We start from the raw sequence: 18,619 nt of genomic DNA on the forward strand, positions 1-18,619 counted from the left end.
ACACCTCCCTGTTTGACCCACCCAAACCCTTCACTGTAAGTGAAGCTCCACAGCAGCATGCAACCTGGACGTACAAAAATCCTCTGTTCAGAAAAGCTCACATCCCATTTCAATCACCACACCTTTCAGTGCCTACTTCTCATCCCGCTTTCCCTTCTCCACTGGCTCTGTTACCCTTTTTATTTTTGCTATTTGTAAGCTTTGGAAAATTTGTAGTCCTCTCCCCCTTGGCACTGAGCACTCAGTATGAGTAGCCAGACCTAACGCATTGCTGTGATGACAATTATTTTTATTTCCAGTGCCAAATTGATTTTTAAAAGCATCACAGCTCTCTGTTGCCAGTGCGAACCCAAACCTGTCCTGGTGCCAGCCTTAGCTGGTACCAGCCCTTTGCTGTCAGTGCTGCCATCTGCCAACAGCTCCCAGACAGAGTTTCTCCAGCAGGTTTCTTCATCCATGTCTACAGGGTGAGCCACCAGGTTAGCAGATCTGCAGCCATGAGAGGGCGAGTGAGGGGTTTCGGTGGGCAGAGGACATGCTATGAGACAGCAGAGATGGAAACTTCTCATCATTTCAATATTGTGCCAGATATTGGCATGTTTCTGACAGATAACCCAGCTTTTCCATGTCATAGGAAAGAACCTTTATTATCATTTACTCCAAATGATCACATACCTACAATAAGGCCTTGTCTTCTAGGTTAAAGGAACCTCACACCTTACTCTGTGTTGGTTCTGCCCCTCACATAACGTGAGCTCTCCATCCAAAAAATTGCTGCAAGGAGACAGTGACCAGTAACTTCACACACCTCGGTGACCCTGGCCTCAATAGACTGTGGCAAAGCAGCTAGACTGGATCCTTGGTGCTTTACATACACACTTACCTGTTAAAATCCCAAGTGAATTGACAAATGCTAAGCCTTGTAGCGTTGTGGAGGACAGAAATGCACCACCTCAGTGGTTAGGTGCTCTCTATCTCTGTACATCTGCTCTCATCTGCCTAGAAGACCTGATACACCATTACCGTATTGGTTCTGGCCCAGTTTCCCAAGCTGTACAGAGAACCAGAGACTGTAAAAGCAGCTTTGCAAAGAGTCTGAGGTGCTTTTCCAAAAGTCACTTGATTTAAGACATCAAGGCAAACCTCCAGGAGGGATGACACGCCGTATTTCTTTCAAGCAGAGAATGCTGCAGCCTCCCTCTTCCTCCAGTGAAGGACAGCAGCTCTTCTGCTACCTGCCAACAGAAATGTGAGCCTGCCACTCCCGCACCACAACCAGAAATAATGCCTTTATTTTCAATTTATTTGCGTCTGGTCCTGAAGGTGAAAGACTTTATAAAAATTTTCGTGTTTGCTCCAAGCCTGGAGCAGAGTCACATTAAAACGAATTGCCCCATCCACCACCATTCTTCTTTCTTTTACTGACTGCTGCAATCAGTGCCAGTGATCTCCCAGACCCTGCAAGCCATGCATCAAAATCACCACACGACCAAGAGTCACAGGAGTCAGGGGAATGAAAGTGGGACAGCCCAAGGAGTTATTCAACAGATCTGCTAATGCCCATTTCACTGGGCTGGGTGACAGCAGTGACTCAGATGTACAACGATCTTTGTTAGCTCATCATTTAGTTAGCCAGTTAAACTTCCTCTTTGGAAGCAGACACAAGCATCCTCTGAAGCTTTTTCTCTCCCTGTGTGGCTCAGAGGTGTAACTTCCAGACAGCCACAGCTGAGTGAGACGGATCTTACCCTTCAAACGGGATAATGAGCTGATGTGCTGCTATAGCTTGCTGCAGCAACGATATTAAGTGGCAAAGCTGCCAGCTTCTAGAAACTGATTCACTGTTTAAGGTCAGCAAAATCAGAACGTTTCCTCTCGTGGTTTAAACATTCAAGAGTTTTTGAAAATGATGCAAATAATGCTGGAAAAGAGGAAAAAGAAACAAACACTAAAAATATTGATGGTGATCTTTACACAGGTGGTCTGTAATTCTTTCTTTCATGTGCCAAGAATAATGCCATTTTGACATAGCTGGCATTTTGAAGGCAGAAAGCAAAATATTCGTGTTAAGAAATAAATCCTTTTCCCTCAACTGCTGCTAACACTTCGCCAGTAACAGGTGAAGGATTCGAAAAGGTTAGGAGGAAATGCACCTTTTTTTTATACAAGCTGAAATCTAATTGCACACGTAGCCAAAACTGGAAACAACCAGTTATAGTGTTAGAAGCCAGTAGGGTTCAAAGCTCAGGAGTGAGGGACAATGAAGAACATTGGCTTTATGCACTGAGGATGGCTGAGTAAGTTTCACTGCAGACAGCAATATCAGAAGGAAGGAAAAGTAAAAGCAGAAAAATTCCCTACTCGTTACAGTTATCTTGTGGCAATCCTTGAAATACTCAGCACTGGGGCTACAAGCACAGGTAAATGCAGCTTATTTAGATGCAGAGAGGACAGCATTACCTGGGACTAGAGGACAGGTAGGACTGACAGAAGAGGGGTGTTCCAATAGTAACTAAGGATGGGTAAAAGAAGGGATTTCTTTGTAATATATAAATATTTTTCAGTATGTATACACTAAACGTGGGAAGGAGTTACTTAGTATGACACAGCAGAGCAATAATTCAAAACAGTGAAATGAAGAACGGTTAAAAATGAAGGTTAGGGGGAAAAAAAAAAAAAAAAAAAAAAAAGCTCTTGAAAGCAATATATATATCAAGCTGAAGATTACAATTTGCAAAACTACAGAATCAAGACACCTACAACATCCGGGACACGAGGCTGCCAGATGTAGCCAGAAGTCATCCACAGACAGCAGCACCAACAGCTAGCAGTTGTTGGGTTTTTCTTTCCTAGTTGTTGGGTTTTTCTTTCCTTTTGCTAACATTTATACATCTCTACAGCATCCAGCAAACAGAATAGCATGTTGAGAAAGCACAGAAGCTCTCCTGCATATGAACCTACCCCCCTGTGCCACCACTGCTCACTCTGCATTCTCTTAAAATCCGGAGCAATACGAGCGATCGCCTCCTCACCAAACGGAAGGCCCCAGCAGTTTACCCAGAAGGAGATTAGATGAGGATGTGAGATAAAACATGTAAAACCCACAATGCATCCTCAGTCAGAGGTGGTGGCAGGCAAAATCAGAGGGTACAAACCGTGGTATGTCAGCAGACGAGGGCCTGTCCTTTCTTGAACAGGAGCTTCCTGGCAGCACATGCAGTTATTCAGTTTGCCTGCGCTTTTTGGTATGACAGCAGGAGTTATACCCATTTTCTGGCAGGTGCCACTCTTAGGAAACCAGCTCCCCAGTGACAGCTGAGAATTGGCTCAGCTCAGCGGGAAGTCAAACACTTCAGACTGAGGCATTTTCAGTAGCACTTAATTTTGTACGTTTTATTGACAGGGAAGACGCTATTCATTGAGAAACTTCAACGGTGGTCTAAAAATACAGCACTCTTGGCAATGTCTCTCTGTTCTCAGGGAGATGCACCAAGTGACTTTGAGGCTCACAGCCTTTGCCCTTGCCCTGTGGTCTACGCTTTCACGGGCACAAAACACGGGAGCTGCCCCACAAGGGACTCTGCTGGCCACGGGACTTTGCTGTCACCTTCACCTGAACGTGTCAGAGCTGCCAGGGCACTGGTGTGGCACGGGGATGGCGCATCCTCTGCGGGCACACCCTGGTTTGTGGGCTGCATGTGGGCATCGGTCCCCAGCTACTGCCTGAAACAGCTGCATCAGATGAGTTCCTAAATCCTTCTTTAAAAAAACCCACAACACTACAGGAACTGAAACAAGGATTCATTACTCAACCAGACCAGATCACAAGCGTGTGTGAGTCACAGCATACACTGGAGAAATGTTTAAAGGGCTTTTGTCAAAACATTTTTACCCTGATCTGCATGAATTGGTGATGCAGTCCAGCTTATTTTGGCAGTGTTATTAGATGAAGAAATTTCTCCTGCAACATTTGGGGCCGCAGCACCAAGCCAGATATAAAATCAGGGCCGTAACAGGAAGCTACAGAAGGCTGCACGTTTAGTCCAGAGAGGAAGAAGCAAGCAAAACTATAAAGCCAGCACGGTACCTGCACAGCAAACAAGTGGCTACCATTGCACCTCCCATCCTGACTGGGAAAGTCTTTTATGAAGAGAGCTAAAACACGAAGAAGAGTGCTAATAACTGTCAGCATCTAATCCACATGAAACGCAGACTACCATTAAGGGGGAAATGACTGCATTTTGACAACCTCTCCTATTTTGGATTCAGAGAGAAAAAAAGCTCTTTGTTTACACAACAGCGTTGTAACAGCATTTATCCAGCTAGGAACAATGTGATAGCAGTTTTAAAATATGCTGAGTGTTACTTGATCATCTAGGAACAAAAAATAGACTCTATTATTTTCAGCATTAAATGACAAGCACAAAACAGAAACTCCAACTCTTGCTCCAACATCACATATGGGAAGCATCCTCATTTCCTGAACTGGGAAATAAAAGGATTAAGAAACAAATACATGCAAAATTGATCATTTCTGTTTACCATGACTCAGTTTAAATCAGAGTCATGTCAATACCGGACCTATGCCAAAGTGGTTTTCATCAGAGGGGACTCAGAAATCTTCTGGTTTTGTAATGAGCAGTGGGACTGCCAGAATGGAAGATACTGGTTTAGAGTGAGATAGTGCTGCTGTCACATTTTTCAGCTATTTTAATGAAATTAATAAGTTGTATTTCTCTAGAAAAGTTCACTTCCTTTCTGATTTCACTTCCTTTCCAATTCTGTTCTTCAATGGTTCTCTGAACGTGGTGCCCCACACTGAACCCAGCACTGAGAGGGGGCAGCTTGCAGAATACTCACACAATCGACATTTTTCCAGAGGCCACAATTTTTAATGATTTCACCAGTAACTGTTTGCTACTTGCAAGCTCACACCACTGGCCTTCCCTTGACCTTCGTTAGCCCAACTTCGAGCAGTATCAAGCTGCAAGCATTTAACATCTGAGTTTAAAACATGCTCCTAAAACCCTTGTCTGCCACAGCTCACACTGACCATGGAAATACTTCCACATTTTTCAGGCAAAGTCATTTGCAATGGAGAGCCCTGCTGCTGTGCGACGTGTGGCGCTTGCATCATCTGTCACGGCAGCTGAAATGAAAACAAAAGCTCGTAATTTGCTGCCCACGTCCAGTGCCACAGAACACCATCAGCCAGGAAGGAGGAGCCCTTCCCTGCTGGAAAGTGTCAAAAGAAGGCATTTGTTTCCCTGTCATTCCCCTTGCTACCGAACCACTCCAACTGCAATTAAAGTTGCAGGCTTTCTTTACAACGGAGAACAGTTTTCATGCCGTGAGCTGGTTATTTCACTTTGAAATAAACCCAACTTCACATACTATCTAATTTACAATTAACAATTTCAGGGATTAAAAACAGAGGATACAGGCCAGGGAAATCAATCAGTTTTGGCAAACTTTGGGAAAAAGTTGGTCCTGAAACTACACCACGCTCCAGATTGTCACCATGGCTTAGAGAATACTGGAATATAGTAAGGGTTAACAAGAATATTTTATTTTTTGGTCCAGAGGCTTCTTTTTTTAATATTTAAGTGAGCAACTGCCCTGCTCCTCTGCCTGCCAGTAAAAACAACCCTTGGCATAAAGTAATGGGAGCCAACAAAATCACTCCTTTCCCCAGGTTTCCTATCCCACTTTCTGGCTGCCTTTACAAGGCAAGCGGAGAGGACCACAAGTCAAGATTTAATTGCCTCTCATTAACAGCATCACCACTTAATATATTGACCCCCAAGCATGAGCTCCAGTCACAGCCTCCCCCAGCCCTGCACCACCTGCTACATTTTGGTGCTCTCATGTGGAAAAGCAGGTGGAAGGAGAACAACACCCTACGGTGTTACTCCAAGAAGTGGGGCAGGCCCTGCTCAGGGGAAACCAGGCAGGAGGCAGAGACGAAGGCGCTTGCAGAGCTGCATCAAAGCCTGTGCTGGAACCTCACAAAAAGATGCTGTTTTCCTTTCTGAGATCTAACCAGATTGTGATGTGGCCTTTGATAACTAGGCAGTTGTGTGGCAACAATAAACTACCTGTAATCCTCCTCCTCTTCCTATGCAAGGCCTCCTGTGCCCAGAAGCGAGCATTTCATTTCGTTTCTCCTTTGACTGTTACCTCTGTGCATGGATTAGTGGCAGCTCAATAGCTGAGATGGACAGAAAAGCCACACTAGGGGAGGGAAGCTTCATCAGCTCTTTCTTCCATCCTCCCAGCAGGTTAAAAGCTCTCTGAGGCACAGATAACAGCAGGGAAGTAGCATGCATGTAAACTGATGTTTTTCCTTTTTAATCGATCCTCTACATGATCCCACATAGGGACAATGACCCGACAGAGTGCCATTCTCCTCCACTTGCTCTTTGTCCCCACGAGGATGTAACAGGTGAGCCGTCTTCAGCGAAAAGAGAGGAGAGCCCCACTGTGCAAGCAGATCGTCCCTCCAAACCCGAGCAGCAATGCTGTGAGGAGACAAGACCACGCTCCACGTTACCGCACCACCGCTCTGCTCGGTGGCAGCATCTTCCCAGGGGGAGCAGCAGCTGTAGGTCTCCTGTGGCAAATCTCACTCTTAGGATACGCTGGGTGGCCCCATTCAGCACCCTTCATGACCCCCTGGAAAAGAATCTCTTTATTGGCGGACAGTAAGGTTTTGCAAGGGCTTACACCCTCTAGGCAAAAACAAAATTCTTTTTATAATCAGAGATGTAAGTGAGCCACACCAATAAGCACAGTATCAAGAAAACAGAACAACAGAAAGAAAACGCATCAGGTTTAAAATCCCAAATAATTTCAAACAGGAACATTTCACAGTATCTTACATCTCTGCACACATGCACAGTAACAATCCCAGCCTCTCCTGCAGCAGTAACTGTCTTTACTAGTCATAAAGTCCCAGGAAAAAGAGCCTGAAACAGGGAATTTCAGCCTGATAGTTACAGGAGATGCTTAGTGCCTATCTATCTGCCTTTCTCTTCAAAGATGAAACCATGTAGCGTTGTTCCTTCGCTTCCAGGGATGGATGAAGAAAGATGCCACACACACCTTCAGAGAAATTAGTACTAAATCCTTAAAACTGCACTTTGAACATGAAGAGCATTCTCACTTCTTAAGGACATTCACCTAATAGTAACCAGCTTTAAATTCACTTGAAAGTTAAATCTTCAGGTGGAGCCGTTTCAAGCCTGGAACAGGAGCAGATCTTGAGAACATCCTTGAGACTGCAGGCAGTGCTGTTGGCCAAAGGCACATCCAGGTTTCGAGCTGAAGTCTTCAGGTTTGAATCAAGGAATCCCATTCATTTTAACCACCATTACCAACCACTCTAAGACACAAAACATCAAGAATTTGGGAGGGGGGAAATGCTGGAGATATGAACTGTTGCAGCACAGCAACAAGAGACAATAGCAATTTCTGTTCTTCGTGCATCTTTCAAGGGCTGGCATTGGGAATAGGCTCTAGCTGGGTGATTTAGGGTTCACTTGTAGAAAATAAAAATCATCAGGCAGCTTGAGATCTGTGCACTTGTCATTAAATTTCTGAAAACATCTGCCTATTGATTCTCCTCACACGTACACTAACTAGAAGGTAAACGTGACTTTCAGTTACAAAAGTCCACTTGACTTCGAGGACAGGGTCAGAAAAGACGTTCCTGATCTTTCAACACAGCTATAGCTGCTGAACCGTCTCAAGGACTTGAAGTACACGGCACTGGAAGAGCACAATGAAAAGTGTTTGGGACATACCTAGCCAGGAGCTCAGGGATGCTGTGCCATGCAGACTGTTAGGTGTTCTTGCAGCCACACGTCCACAGGTTTCTCTTCATAACATAGATACTCATTTTGGCCAGAAAGGAGACTTCTAAAGTGTTACTGAGATATCTTATGTGAGAGAACAGAGTTATGGAGAAAATGCTGTGCACTTAGTATCAAAGAAAGCTGCCACCTTGAAGTGCCTGAACTTCTCTCCCAAAGTAGCCAAAAGCCCGGAGTAGCTGAGCCATCACTGACACATTTTTTTTTGGAAGCCCTTCTCCATTCCAGGAGCTCTGCCACAGTAAAAATTCAGAATCTTCCCAGGCTAACGGGTTATTAACAAAGATGGCAATTTGGAAGCTTCAGCAAGCAAAAACTCCTGCTACTGTTAGAAATTCAAGAGCCTCCCCCCCATCCATTCCTGAAGGTGCAGGACATCATTGTAGACACATGCTGTAGTAGGGAAAAGTAGTTCAAATACAAATACTGACGAGTCAATTTAGACCAAGGCATCACAAGACAGTTTCCATATTTTTTATTCTTGCTGGAATTGGAGCCGATGAGCGGTACCACACTGCGTACAGAGAGCCAGATTCATCCAGAGAAGGCAGTCTACAAAAGGGAGCGATTTGCTGAACAGACAGTAAGAGTCCAACATGAGTAAGAGCTGCCTCTACATTGGACAAAGTATCCATAGGACTACACTCTATGTGATGTGTAAGAGAAAAACCAGGGTGAGGGTAGGAAAGGGGGACACTACCCTTTCCAGATGCCAGAATTATTTCAAGACAACTTGCCCAGTTATCTTGATATAAGGAATGCTTTTATTCTTGTAACTTATGAAGGGGCAGACTATAATCTGTTCTGCAACAACAGTAAAGGTCAAGACTTTCAACACGTTCATTTCATATGAGAATACAGACATTTATCAGACTGAAGCACTCATTTCATCTTCCAAATTATTCATGATTACTGCGGGGAAAAGGCCAGATAGAAAGCAACTTTTTTTTTTTTTTTTTTTTCCGTATCAGTACAGCTTTTTGACGATAGCAATATGGAAATACAATAGCATTTCTTACTCACTTCACCCCCAAATCTGACATCGGAAGGTTCCAGAAAGCCAACGCGATGTATAAGAAACCCCTCTGTTCTGGCCATTTACCAGTGCTGAAGTTGACACCAAACAACTGGAAGCTTTACATCAGTAATCATTACACACTGTTACCAACTACCGTGCTCAGCGACACAGGAATCAGCAGGGTACGGACAGGAATGTCATCGTGAAGGCCCTCGGGACTCACCTTCACACCACCTATAGGGTTCAAACAACAGTGTGCAAACTGCACAGGGTTGGGTCAAACCTCACTGCACCTATTTCTTTTACTGTAGTGCATTTTACTGCATAAAGATACGCCAGGCAGGGGAATCAGCTGGTGTTGGTGCACTTGTCAGCATCTTAGGCATTACCTATGAACATACACTTGGTACAGGTCACGTACACAGGAACACCACGTCCCTGCAGGAGACTTTTAGTGACCACAGCGTCCACAGACAGAAGGAGCAACTCGTGAGGCTGCAGAGCAGCATTCATAGTCACCGCGTTATTTAAGCCAGTTGCTTAGAAACCTAGTGACTACTAAGGTGAGGACTTCAGCCATAAATGTTCCCTGCCAGTTCTCCTCATGCTGCTGTAAAAGCATCTACTCATGGGAGACAGCCTACACCAGCACCTGAGGCAGGTATGTAATTTGGAATATTTAATTACATACAGCCCTGCTCAAATCCTTGTGACAGCATCCACTTGGGGGGAGGAAGTCTAGAAGGTGAGGTTTGTTTTAAAAAGTAAGCAAACCCTTCTGCATTTCTCTCTGCTTTTAAGTTTAAGCTTACCCCAAACCCTCCCCACTCCCCCCAGTACTATTTTGCAGCATCACTTCAGCTGCCGAGGGTCCTGAACATCGAGGCAAGGGTTGAAAGCCTCAACAAGCATTAAAGACAGACTTTCAAACAGGAATTTGAATTTGTGTTATGGGAGTATTCACTGCAACCTAGATTAGCTCCAGCTATTCCCTTAATATTTTTGTTTGCATACAAAACCCAGTTATTACAGAAATGCGCAAGTGGACTTCTGACTACTATTAACCACACACACTGCTAGTTTGCCATGAAAACATTTTAATCGCTTAAATCGTTCTCTTCTGAACACAAAGAGAACAGACTGAACTTCTCCACACTGGTTGTCTCCCCTCTAAGTGACAAAGCAACCCTCATTTGTAACTTAAATAATGAATTCCTGTTTTGTTAACTGCGACCAAATACCCACAGGGTGTTATTAACATCGCCCCTCCAGCAACTGGTCTAGTAAATAAACAAACACAGAACAGCTTTGCTGTAGTACAAAACTTTACAGAAATTTTGACAATTTGAAGACAATACAAAATACATTTTCCGAATTCAAATAATTTATGTAAAAGTACATGAATGAGAAAATATTAGCGAGTAGATTTGGGTAACCACATCACCAGATGCATGTTCTTTGTCCCTAGGGTTAACATACAGTCAAAAAATACATTCATGTTTTAAGGTACAATAAAAAACAGCATTTTAAAATAAACACTATTTCAGGTCTACCAGCTCTTAAACAACAAAATTTCCTGTTAGCATGGGACAAACTTGACGGAATAAGAAATGGAGCAATACTGAAGCTGCTCAATAAGCCTGGTAGTGTTTGTTTTTCCTTTTATTGAGGAGGGAGAAGACAACGACAGAAAACAAAGAGGACAATTTTAATAGCGCTCTGTCTTTTCAATTACATGTTTTCAAGATTGCGATCAGAGCATCAGGGACTACTTTCAACCACATACACCAGAAAAAAACAAACACCCCCCTTCTTGTCAAGGGGCACTATGGATCAGGCACAAATTTTCCACTCCATATGAAGCAATCCACACAAAAGCAGATCCCACAGGCAAAGCAAACTGCCCTTACTGTATTCTGGGGGGCACCTTGGCCCCATCAAGCACTTTCTCTCAGCCTCCAGCAGAGCCACTGTTCTTCTCAAATCACGAGTTACTTCTTCACATTTTTCAAATACCCAAACCATCACCTTCTCGATTAAAACATCACCCAACTGCCTGAAAAACCCAAGATTTCTTACCATGTGTCACTTGCCCTCCACATTTTTGTGGTCAGCTAAGCAGATAAGAAGACATGATGAATTTCTCTGAAGAGATCTTAGTTCATTATTTTTTGTTAAAAGCACTGGTTACAGTACAGTAATTTGACATACAGCAACAAAATATAATCAATTTACATGCACAAGCTATTCAACAATAGTACATGGTCTTTCCTATTGTCATTACAAAAAGGTTGCTACTACAACAGCTGACACAGCCTTCGGATTGTTCCTATGAGGTCCAAAAATGTCATGAGAAAAGTGCTCCAGTTTGCATCATTGCAAAGCACAGAGGCATGGCCACTGCTGCAAGATTCCAATGACGTATTGCAATGGGAAACAGCGTTGGAATTACTGAAAAACATACAAAAAACTATGCAAAATAGTTTTAATGTGTACTTCAATGAAAAGTAGGAAATACATAGTTTTGTCTAGAAACGTACCAGAAACAGAAGTACAGAGGGAGAAAAGTCAGAGTTTAAGGCCAAGACAAAAACAAAAACCCCCACTGATTTTTGACATACAGTAAACCAGCAACAATCTACTGGAGAAATGAATTGTTTTTCTAGCAGGAGCTTTCTTGATTTTTTAAAGAAAAGCTTCCCACTATGAAAATGGAAGCAGAAACATTTTCTGTTCATGCCTAGCTGAAACTTCTTTCAGTTTTACAGTCTGGTTAGGATTCTCATGGTTTAACATATGAAGGACAGTACATGCTACTAGGTCTACTCACTCCAAGCTTTCAGAGTCTGCTTTTCACAAACAGATATAAAACACTGTCACTTTCATTAAAGGTTGGTGTCAAAGATTCAGTATTGCCGTTTAAGGGGCTTCTCAAAAAATGGAAACAGATTTACAGCCAAGAGATAAGCAGTAAGCTCCGTATAACATATGTATGTTACAATAAGACTTTCCATAGCGAATAAAAATCATGGGATTTTATTTTTCTTTCAAACCATTTATTTCTAGGTTTCAGAAGTGCTAACAATTCCAGTGACAAAGCTTTCAAAGTCCCCTGGCTGTGCTTCTTTTTAGTGTCTTTTCCAAACGGTATTCAAACAGATAAAAAAAAAACTCCTTCGCAATCAACAGTTATCAGTTTAGCATTCATTATGTTCCTGGCAAGTTGGATCCCAAAATATGAGTATTTGATAGTTGTAATCATAATTTATTTATTCATGACCATATAAAAAAGCACAGTTACATGTGACTGCACTGTCAGATCTATAATACACCAGATAAGACTGCAAAAATAAAAGGCAGAAAAGGAAAAAGGCCTCAAGTCTCTTTTTCTTTTTTAAAGAACTGTCTCACAGCAAAAAAAAAAAAAAAAAAAAAAAAAAAGCAAAGGTTTCATCTTAAATACAAAGTTATAATCTGCAAATCAGGTCCTCTAATCCAGACTAACAGTACGTATTATTATTATTTCAGTTGAGCCACTCATCACAAACTTGCAATGCCAGTACTCATTCATACCTTGAATTGCTCCCCAGCCTCATCTATCCCATTAGCTACTCGCACTATTTGAAACAGAATTAAAAAACATTGTGGTTTTGAAATAGGAAGTGTGAATTCTTTAATACCACACTGAAAGCTCAGGAAGATAAATTTAAGGAGATCTCAACTGAACTCTCAAATATTGCTTACAAAGGAGAAAAAAAGCCGTGAATATGGAGGTACAAAAGGTGTTAAATCACCTCTAAAAATGCACTTGGTAAGGATGCTATAAGAGAAACACTTACCTTGTCAAGGCATTAAAACGATCATCTCAGGAGACAAGTCAGAGAAACCAAATTGTAAAGAAATACAAACTAGACTGACACAGATCACTGAAATATCTGATCTAGAGGCAGTGCAAAACAATAGCTGGTGAGGGGGCAACCAGTCGTCTCGCAAAGCAAGGGATTTAAATCATTCATCACTGATCGCCTGAATAATCTGCATTGAAGGACCTGATGAACAGCAATGAAATTTTTGTCATGCAATTACAACTTTAAGCAACCAATATGCAACTCAAGAGTGATAATGTCACCCATGGTGGATTATTAGAGTCATAATCCATTCAAGAGTAAGGTCGAAAGGGGAAGTGGTAAACACCATTTGCTGTAAGTGAAAACACTTCAAAAATTTACATTAAATAAAAAGCTAAATGGTATCTTATAAAAAGAAGTACTGAACACGACAAAGCCACAATAAATTAGTGTTTCCATAAAATGACATGCTGAAGGTTTTGTTCCCAAGTCTATACATTTTTACTGTCTGTTAATTCCTAAATATTGACAGCATAATTGAATAATTGAGGTACATTAGTTTACATTTGTATATGTCTTGTAAAAAGGTTAATTTTTTTCTTCCAGTTTTTCTTCCTCATCGCCAAAGAACAACAAAGGAAACATTCCTAAAATGCAGCCAATGGTCACTCCAATAGCTTTACCCTAGAAAAAGGGGGGGAAAAAAATAAGTTTTTCACTGATCAGTTGTTACTTGTGCATAGCACCAACACAACCAGGAAAACAGACAATTTGTTCTAGCCTTTGGCTGGGACCCTTATTTTCCTTAGCATGCAGACTAGAAACAGTCTATGAGAGAGACAAGTATGTGTAAGCAGCGAGGTTAGAAATCCTGTGCTGTGATAAAAGGCAATTCTGAATAAAGAGAAGAATGACTCACGAAGAGATGCACACACGGTAAATGAGGAAGGAGACCAAGATCCAAAGGATTAGTATGATGGCCAGGAAGACGGTGAATAACAAACAATTAAGGTGTAACTGTGAAAAAGCATCTGCTTGAATCTGGCAATGTGAATTATCATTAAGATCAGGAGTGAGGAATTCCCTGCTAGCATTAACAGTTTGCAAAGGCACAAGGTGAAGACAAAAAATAAATAGATTTGAAAAGATTTCCAAAATTGACCTAGATGTAAAAGTCAATGGGAAAGGAAAGAAGTAAGAAAGGCAACATCCAAAGGCGTATCACCAGCAGTAAATGAATAGCATTGAGAAACCCCTCAGAGCAGGTAAATAATCAAAAGAAAGGAGAAAATGCTAGCATATAGAATGAAACACTCAGAAGTCTTTTCACAGCAAAGTGCTGTGAATTAACTGCCATGGCATGACAGACTTGTCTCAGACTCATCAGCTTCCCCTGAGAAGCCTTGTATGTTGGACAGACTAGAGGGCAGCCCACTGACAATGTTTCAGTTCTTCCTTGCTCAATGCTTTGATCTATCACTGCTAAAAGCAGACTTTTTCCCTAACTTTTGAGGAAGTGTTATTTTTCATCCCTTAAATCTCCCAAAATGAAAGAATTCTGTTTCCTTACAATCCGTTTCTATAATCAAAACGAACTGACACTGTCATCACTGAAGTGGGCCTACTTCAAATGTTTGGATGCCCATGAAGTTAACACCTGAAAATGCACCTGCAAAGCGAGTGTCCCAGAACTGTAGAAGTTACTGTAAGCCCAGGCAGTGAATAGTATTCAAAAGATAAGGTTTATTCAGATAAAAGTTAATTTCATATCCAAGCTAATTAGAGACTATTAGAAACTAACACATACACTAGAGGTACACAACTAAAAAGTGATTGACGAGGACTGTGTAAGGAGTAAAACTAGGGGTAATGCTATGGGCCGTAAGTTTCAAATAAACTATCTTACCACAGCAGCCAGAGTTCAAACAAGGTATCTGCAGAGCATATGGGAAGTGACTGCAGAGATTATCCATGCTACCAGTTACTCATGGCTTGTCGCATACAAAAAAACACCCAAAGCTGAAACAATCCAGTCTCCTGATGCTCCATTACATGGGCTCTGAACCAAGCTTTCTAGGAAGTGTTTGGAACTTCAGTAGTTATTAAATATTTAAAAGCAAGAGTGGCAAAAGGCCTATGAGGAGTGGCTGAGGGAGCTGGGGTTGTTCAGTCTGGAGAAGAGGAGGCTCAGGGCAGACCTCATTGCTCTCTGCAGCTGCCTGAAAGGAAGCTGTGGGGAGCTGGGGGTCGGCCTCTGCTCACAGGTAACCAGTGATAGGACCAGAGGGAATGGCCTCAAGTTGTGCCAGGGGAGGTTCAGGCTGGAAATGAGGAGACATTTCTGCTCAGCAAGAGCAGTCAGGCACTGGGACGGGTTGCCCAGGGAGGTGGTGGAGTCCCCGTCCCTGGGGGTGTTCAAGGAAAGGTTGGACGTGGTGCTTGGGGACACGGGTTAGTGGGTGACATTGGTGGCAGGGGGATGGTTGGAGCAGATGATCTTGGAGGGCTTCTCCATCCTGAATGATTCTGTTATTTATCACATATTAGTCCAAATAGAAAGGCTCCCCCCCAAACAGTGCCTGCAGGATACTTACCAAGTGTGCACTAAGACGCGTTTGCCACATATCAGCTTGTTTTGGTGTCAGATCAGGGATTGACAGACCCAGTCGTGACGCTAAAGCTTCTACATAACCTGCAAGACTGGAAGAAAACAAGAACAAGTCATCTTGCATCTGAAAGGTGTCTTCTAGTGAGGATTTCGAACTATTTCAAGCACTGAACTTACAAAGAATAGCTTTTCCTTCACCATACTGATTAAAGCCATCAAAACGTAAACATGGGAAAGCATTCAGACTTCTAACAGTCACAGAAGTCACTTTTGCAATGTAAATCAACTAATTTTCTCAGTGATTTAACATGCAATCTTTCCAGAAGAACTTTGTGGTAAGGCATGACTGCCCTTGATGTTACTGTATTTTACAACAGCTTGTAAGTAAAATTTACCAGAGAAAACGTTCCACGCTATTCAGTAATAAGCTTTGTTATTTGCAGGGGAAAAAAATGAGGAAGAACGGGGAAAAAAAACAGGCAACGGACAGCTTTTATTTTTAGAAACTACTCAGAAATTACCTTTAAAAAAAGTCAGATGTATCTGTCTATATCTGACATAATAGCTCAAACGTCAATACTGACTTACTTGCAACAGATAGGTACACCTAGACATACAGGTATTTCCTTCTCCTCGGATTTAATTTTACATCTGAGAATGAAATGTGTCCAGAACTAGGCATTCCAGTACCTGATGAGGCATAGTCTATATCATAACAATATACAGTTTCCCCCCAAAAAAACATTTTTCCAAATTGCTTGCAGCAGTAGCCATACAGGGTCAGAGGAAAGGCCCCATCGTTCATCACTCAATTTGACAATGACTGAGAGCAAACACTTACAGGAACTGCTGCAGCACCCAGGATTGCACAAGACAGGAATAAAATGAACCCTCCTGCAATATGCCCTCTAAGCTTCCAGAGGCTGGGGAACGTTGTATTCAATGTTATGTGCTTTTCTTGAAGAGGCATTTGAATAGAGATAGCTAAATTGAGTTTCTTTTATGTGAATGTTTTCACTTTTGTTCAAAGCCATTTAACACACCTCGAGCTTCAGCTCAGTGACTTTAGAGCCAAGCCTTCAGGTTACATTCTACTCAGTGCCTCGTTAATGTACATGGCTCACATCATTTCTAAGCTCATTTTGTGACAAAAAATTCAAATACTTCCTTATAAGCAAGCAGTACCTACAGAACACATTGAATCTTGTTAAATACCAATTCCAATTTTACCGCTTAAATATATAATATTTTAACAGCAGAACAGTTATTCTCTGTTTCAAAACTATGGAGTTGCAGTTTTAAGCTCAACAAGAAAAACCCACTACCTCCACCTCTCCTCAAGGACAGAATACACTACTAGTCATATGGTTTACTGAAGGACAATTCAAGAGCTGAGAAAAAAGTAAGTTGAGTGTTTGTGTTTCAGTTCGCTAGCACCAACAGTGGTTGCAAAGGAGCAAAAAATAAACCCGTAAAACAAATTCAGACATACCCCAGTCCAGCTAAATCTGAAACAAGGTTTCCCAGAGCAGCAGCTGGAAAGGAAAGAGGGAAGAGAAGAGGAAAAGTTATTATTTTAATAACAAATACAAAAATAAGAGCACCTCCACTACCCCCTGCTGTGGACCCTGCTCTTATCAGTATGTCACATAGAAGACTAGAATTATTTTTTTTTTTATTTAGAGCTCATCTTCTGGCCTTATTACAGCTTGGAATAACAGCAGCTGGACAAACAATAGCAGCAAGTGCAATATTTTTTCTCCACCTATATCGGGACAGCTTCACAAATGCAAGATGGCAACACGGGAATTGGTGTAACAACTTTTCAGGTAAGACTATACAATGACCACACACAGCTGAGTTTCATCCAGCTAGCACTGGACACCAAAAAAGGCCTTGCAGTGCCCAAAGGGGCGCAGAAGCACTGGAAGTAGGAGATGTTACCTGTACATGCAGCTCTGTTAAATGTTTCAAAAGCAGACATGATTTCCATACACTTGTGTCAGCTTAGGAGTAAATACTACATGTGATTAAATACGTATTACTTAAAAGTTACATGCTTAAGATATGATTTCACTGCAGGTCTTACTGAAATAAACTTGTGTCTGTCTTGCATTGCAACAGCGGGCTGCAAGTTTCCAAAAGATTCACTTGTTCTGCTCTACAAATTCTCCTCTACAAGCAATGCTACACCTGCAGTTGGTGTGCTCGTGAGCAGTTTTTTTTACTCTCACACTGCAGAGGCACTGAGGCAGTCGAGCAGAGATTACGAGCGCTGGCACAGTGCTGGAGCAGGGCTCTTCATGCGCCTTCATACGGCGTCACATGGAGGCAGGGCAACCACCAAGAACACCGCACGATACAATAAAGGGATATCAAACACTGATCTGCACACAGTGCTGCAAGCAAACAGCAGCTTGCAAATACAACTATAAACATCAGGTCCTAGGGAATTAAAAGCATTTTCATTCAGAAATGCAAATAAATAACTTTTCTAAGTTACCCAGGACTTGAACTTTTAGATTAAAACAAAACAAATGAAAAAATCACACAACCATTTCAAAACTTATTGGAACTGAAATCCCATTTATGCAAACAGCACACGGCCCTGCTTATTTATTATGAAAGGCTGCTGCAAGACCAAAGGAGCCATTTCAAGCTCCGTGGCCCATTTTCAGCCTAAAATACAGGAATGTGTCACAGGAGTCTATGCATACTACATTTCCTTATTACTTGCCTGCCATGGTTGAAATTCCTAGGATAACTCCAATTGACAATTCTATTTGGGTTCCCTGAAAAATAAAGAGTTTCCTCATTATTTGATGGCTATGGATTTAAAACAGATGATACTAATTCAGCTGGCAAGACACTGTTCACTGTTCAAGACATTTATGTTAAAACTCAAAGGATAAATTGACATTACTTGTTAGATCTGCACAGCTCTCATATTCCCAGCATACACATCTCCTCCTATGACAAGAATCTCATTCAGATATTATTTTAATGTTTTATATTATCTCATAATGGCCACCTAATGGACAAAACAGTAATCCCTCTCTCTGCATACCATTTTCCCAAGTATAATTCTTAATGTAGTGCACAGTTCTGAAAGCAAACTTCCAGAAACACTGAGCAAACAGATAAAATGTAATATCATAGCTCCTTATATTTTCACTTGAAGAAACACAAAATCACACCGAATTGCAGGCAGAACAGCAGTGCATGGAGGGAAGATGAGATGAGCAGCACAAATCAGAACAAGAAATGTTCC

At 41.9% G+C, this 18,619-nt stretch overlaps 1 protein-coding gene across 2 annotated transcripts in view; it reads right to left on the bottom strand.

The window, feature by feature from the left end:
* Positions 1-9,887: 9,887 nt before the first annotated feature.
* Positions 9,888-18,619, bottom strand: part of TMEM65 (transmembrane protein 65) — a 33,976-nt gene continuing 25,244 nt past the window's right edge. Inside the window, exons 5-8 of one of the 2 annotated variants that reach the window (XM_082754505.1) lie at positions 18,086-18,140; positions 16,841-16,883; positions 15,335-15,440; positions 9,888-13,424 (exon numbers count right to left, since the gene is read on the bottom strand). In XM_082754505.1, coding sequence (XP_082610631.1) covers positions 13,329-13,424; positions 15,335-15,440; positions 16,841-16,883; positions 18,086-18,140 — 300 coding nt within the window. In that variant the 3' untranslated portion in view covers positions 9,888-13,328. The remainder of the gene's footprint in view (positions 13,425-15,334; positions 15,441-16,840; positions 16,884-18,085; positions 18,141-18,619) is intronic. The other variant, XM_082754506.1, reaches the window with a different exon arrangement.

This window comes from Aythya marila, assembly GCF_965140915.1.
Source record: "Aythya marila genome assembly, chromosome: 2".
NCBI classification, from domain to species: Eukaryota; Metazoa; Chordata; class Aves; order Anseriformes; family Anatidae; genus Aythya; species Aythya marila.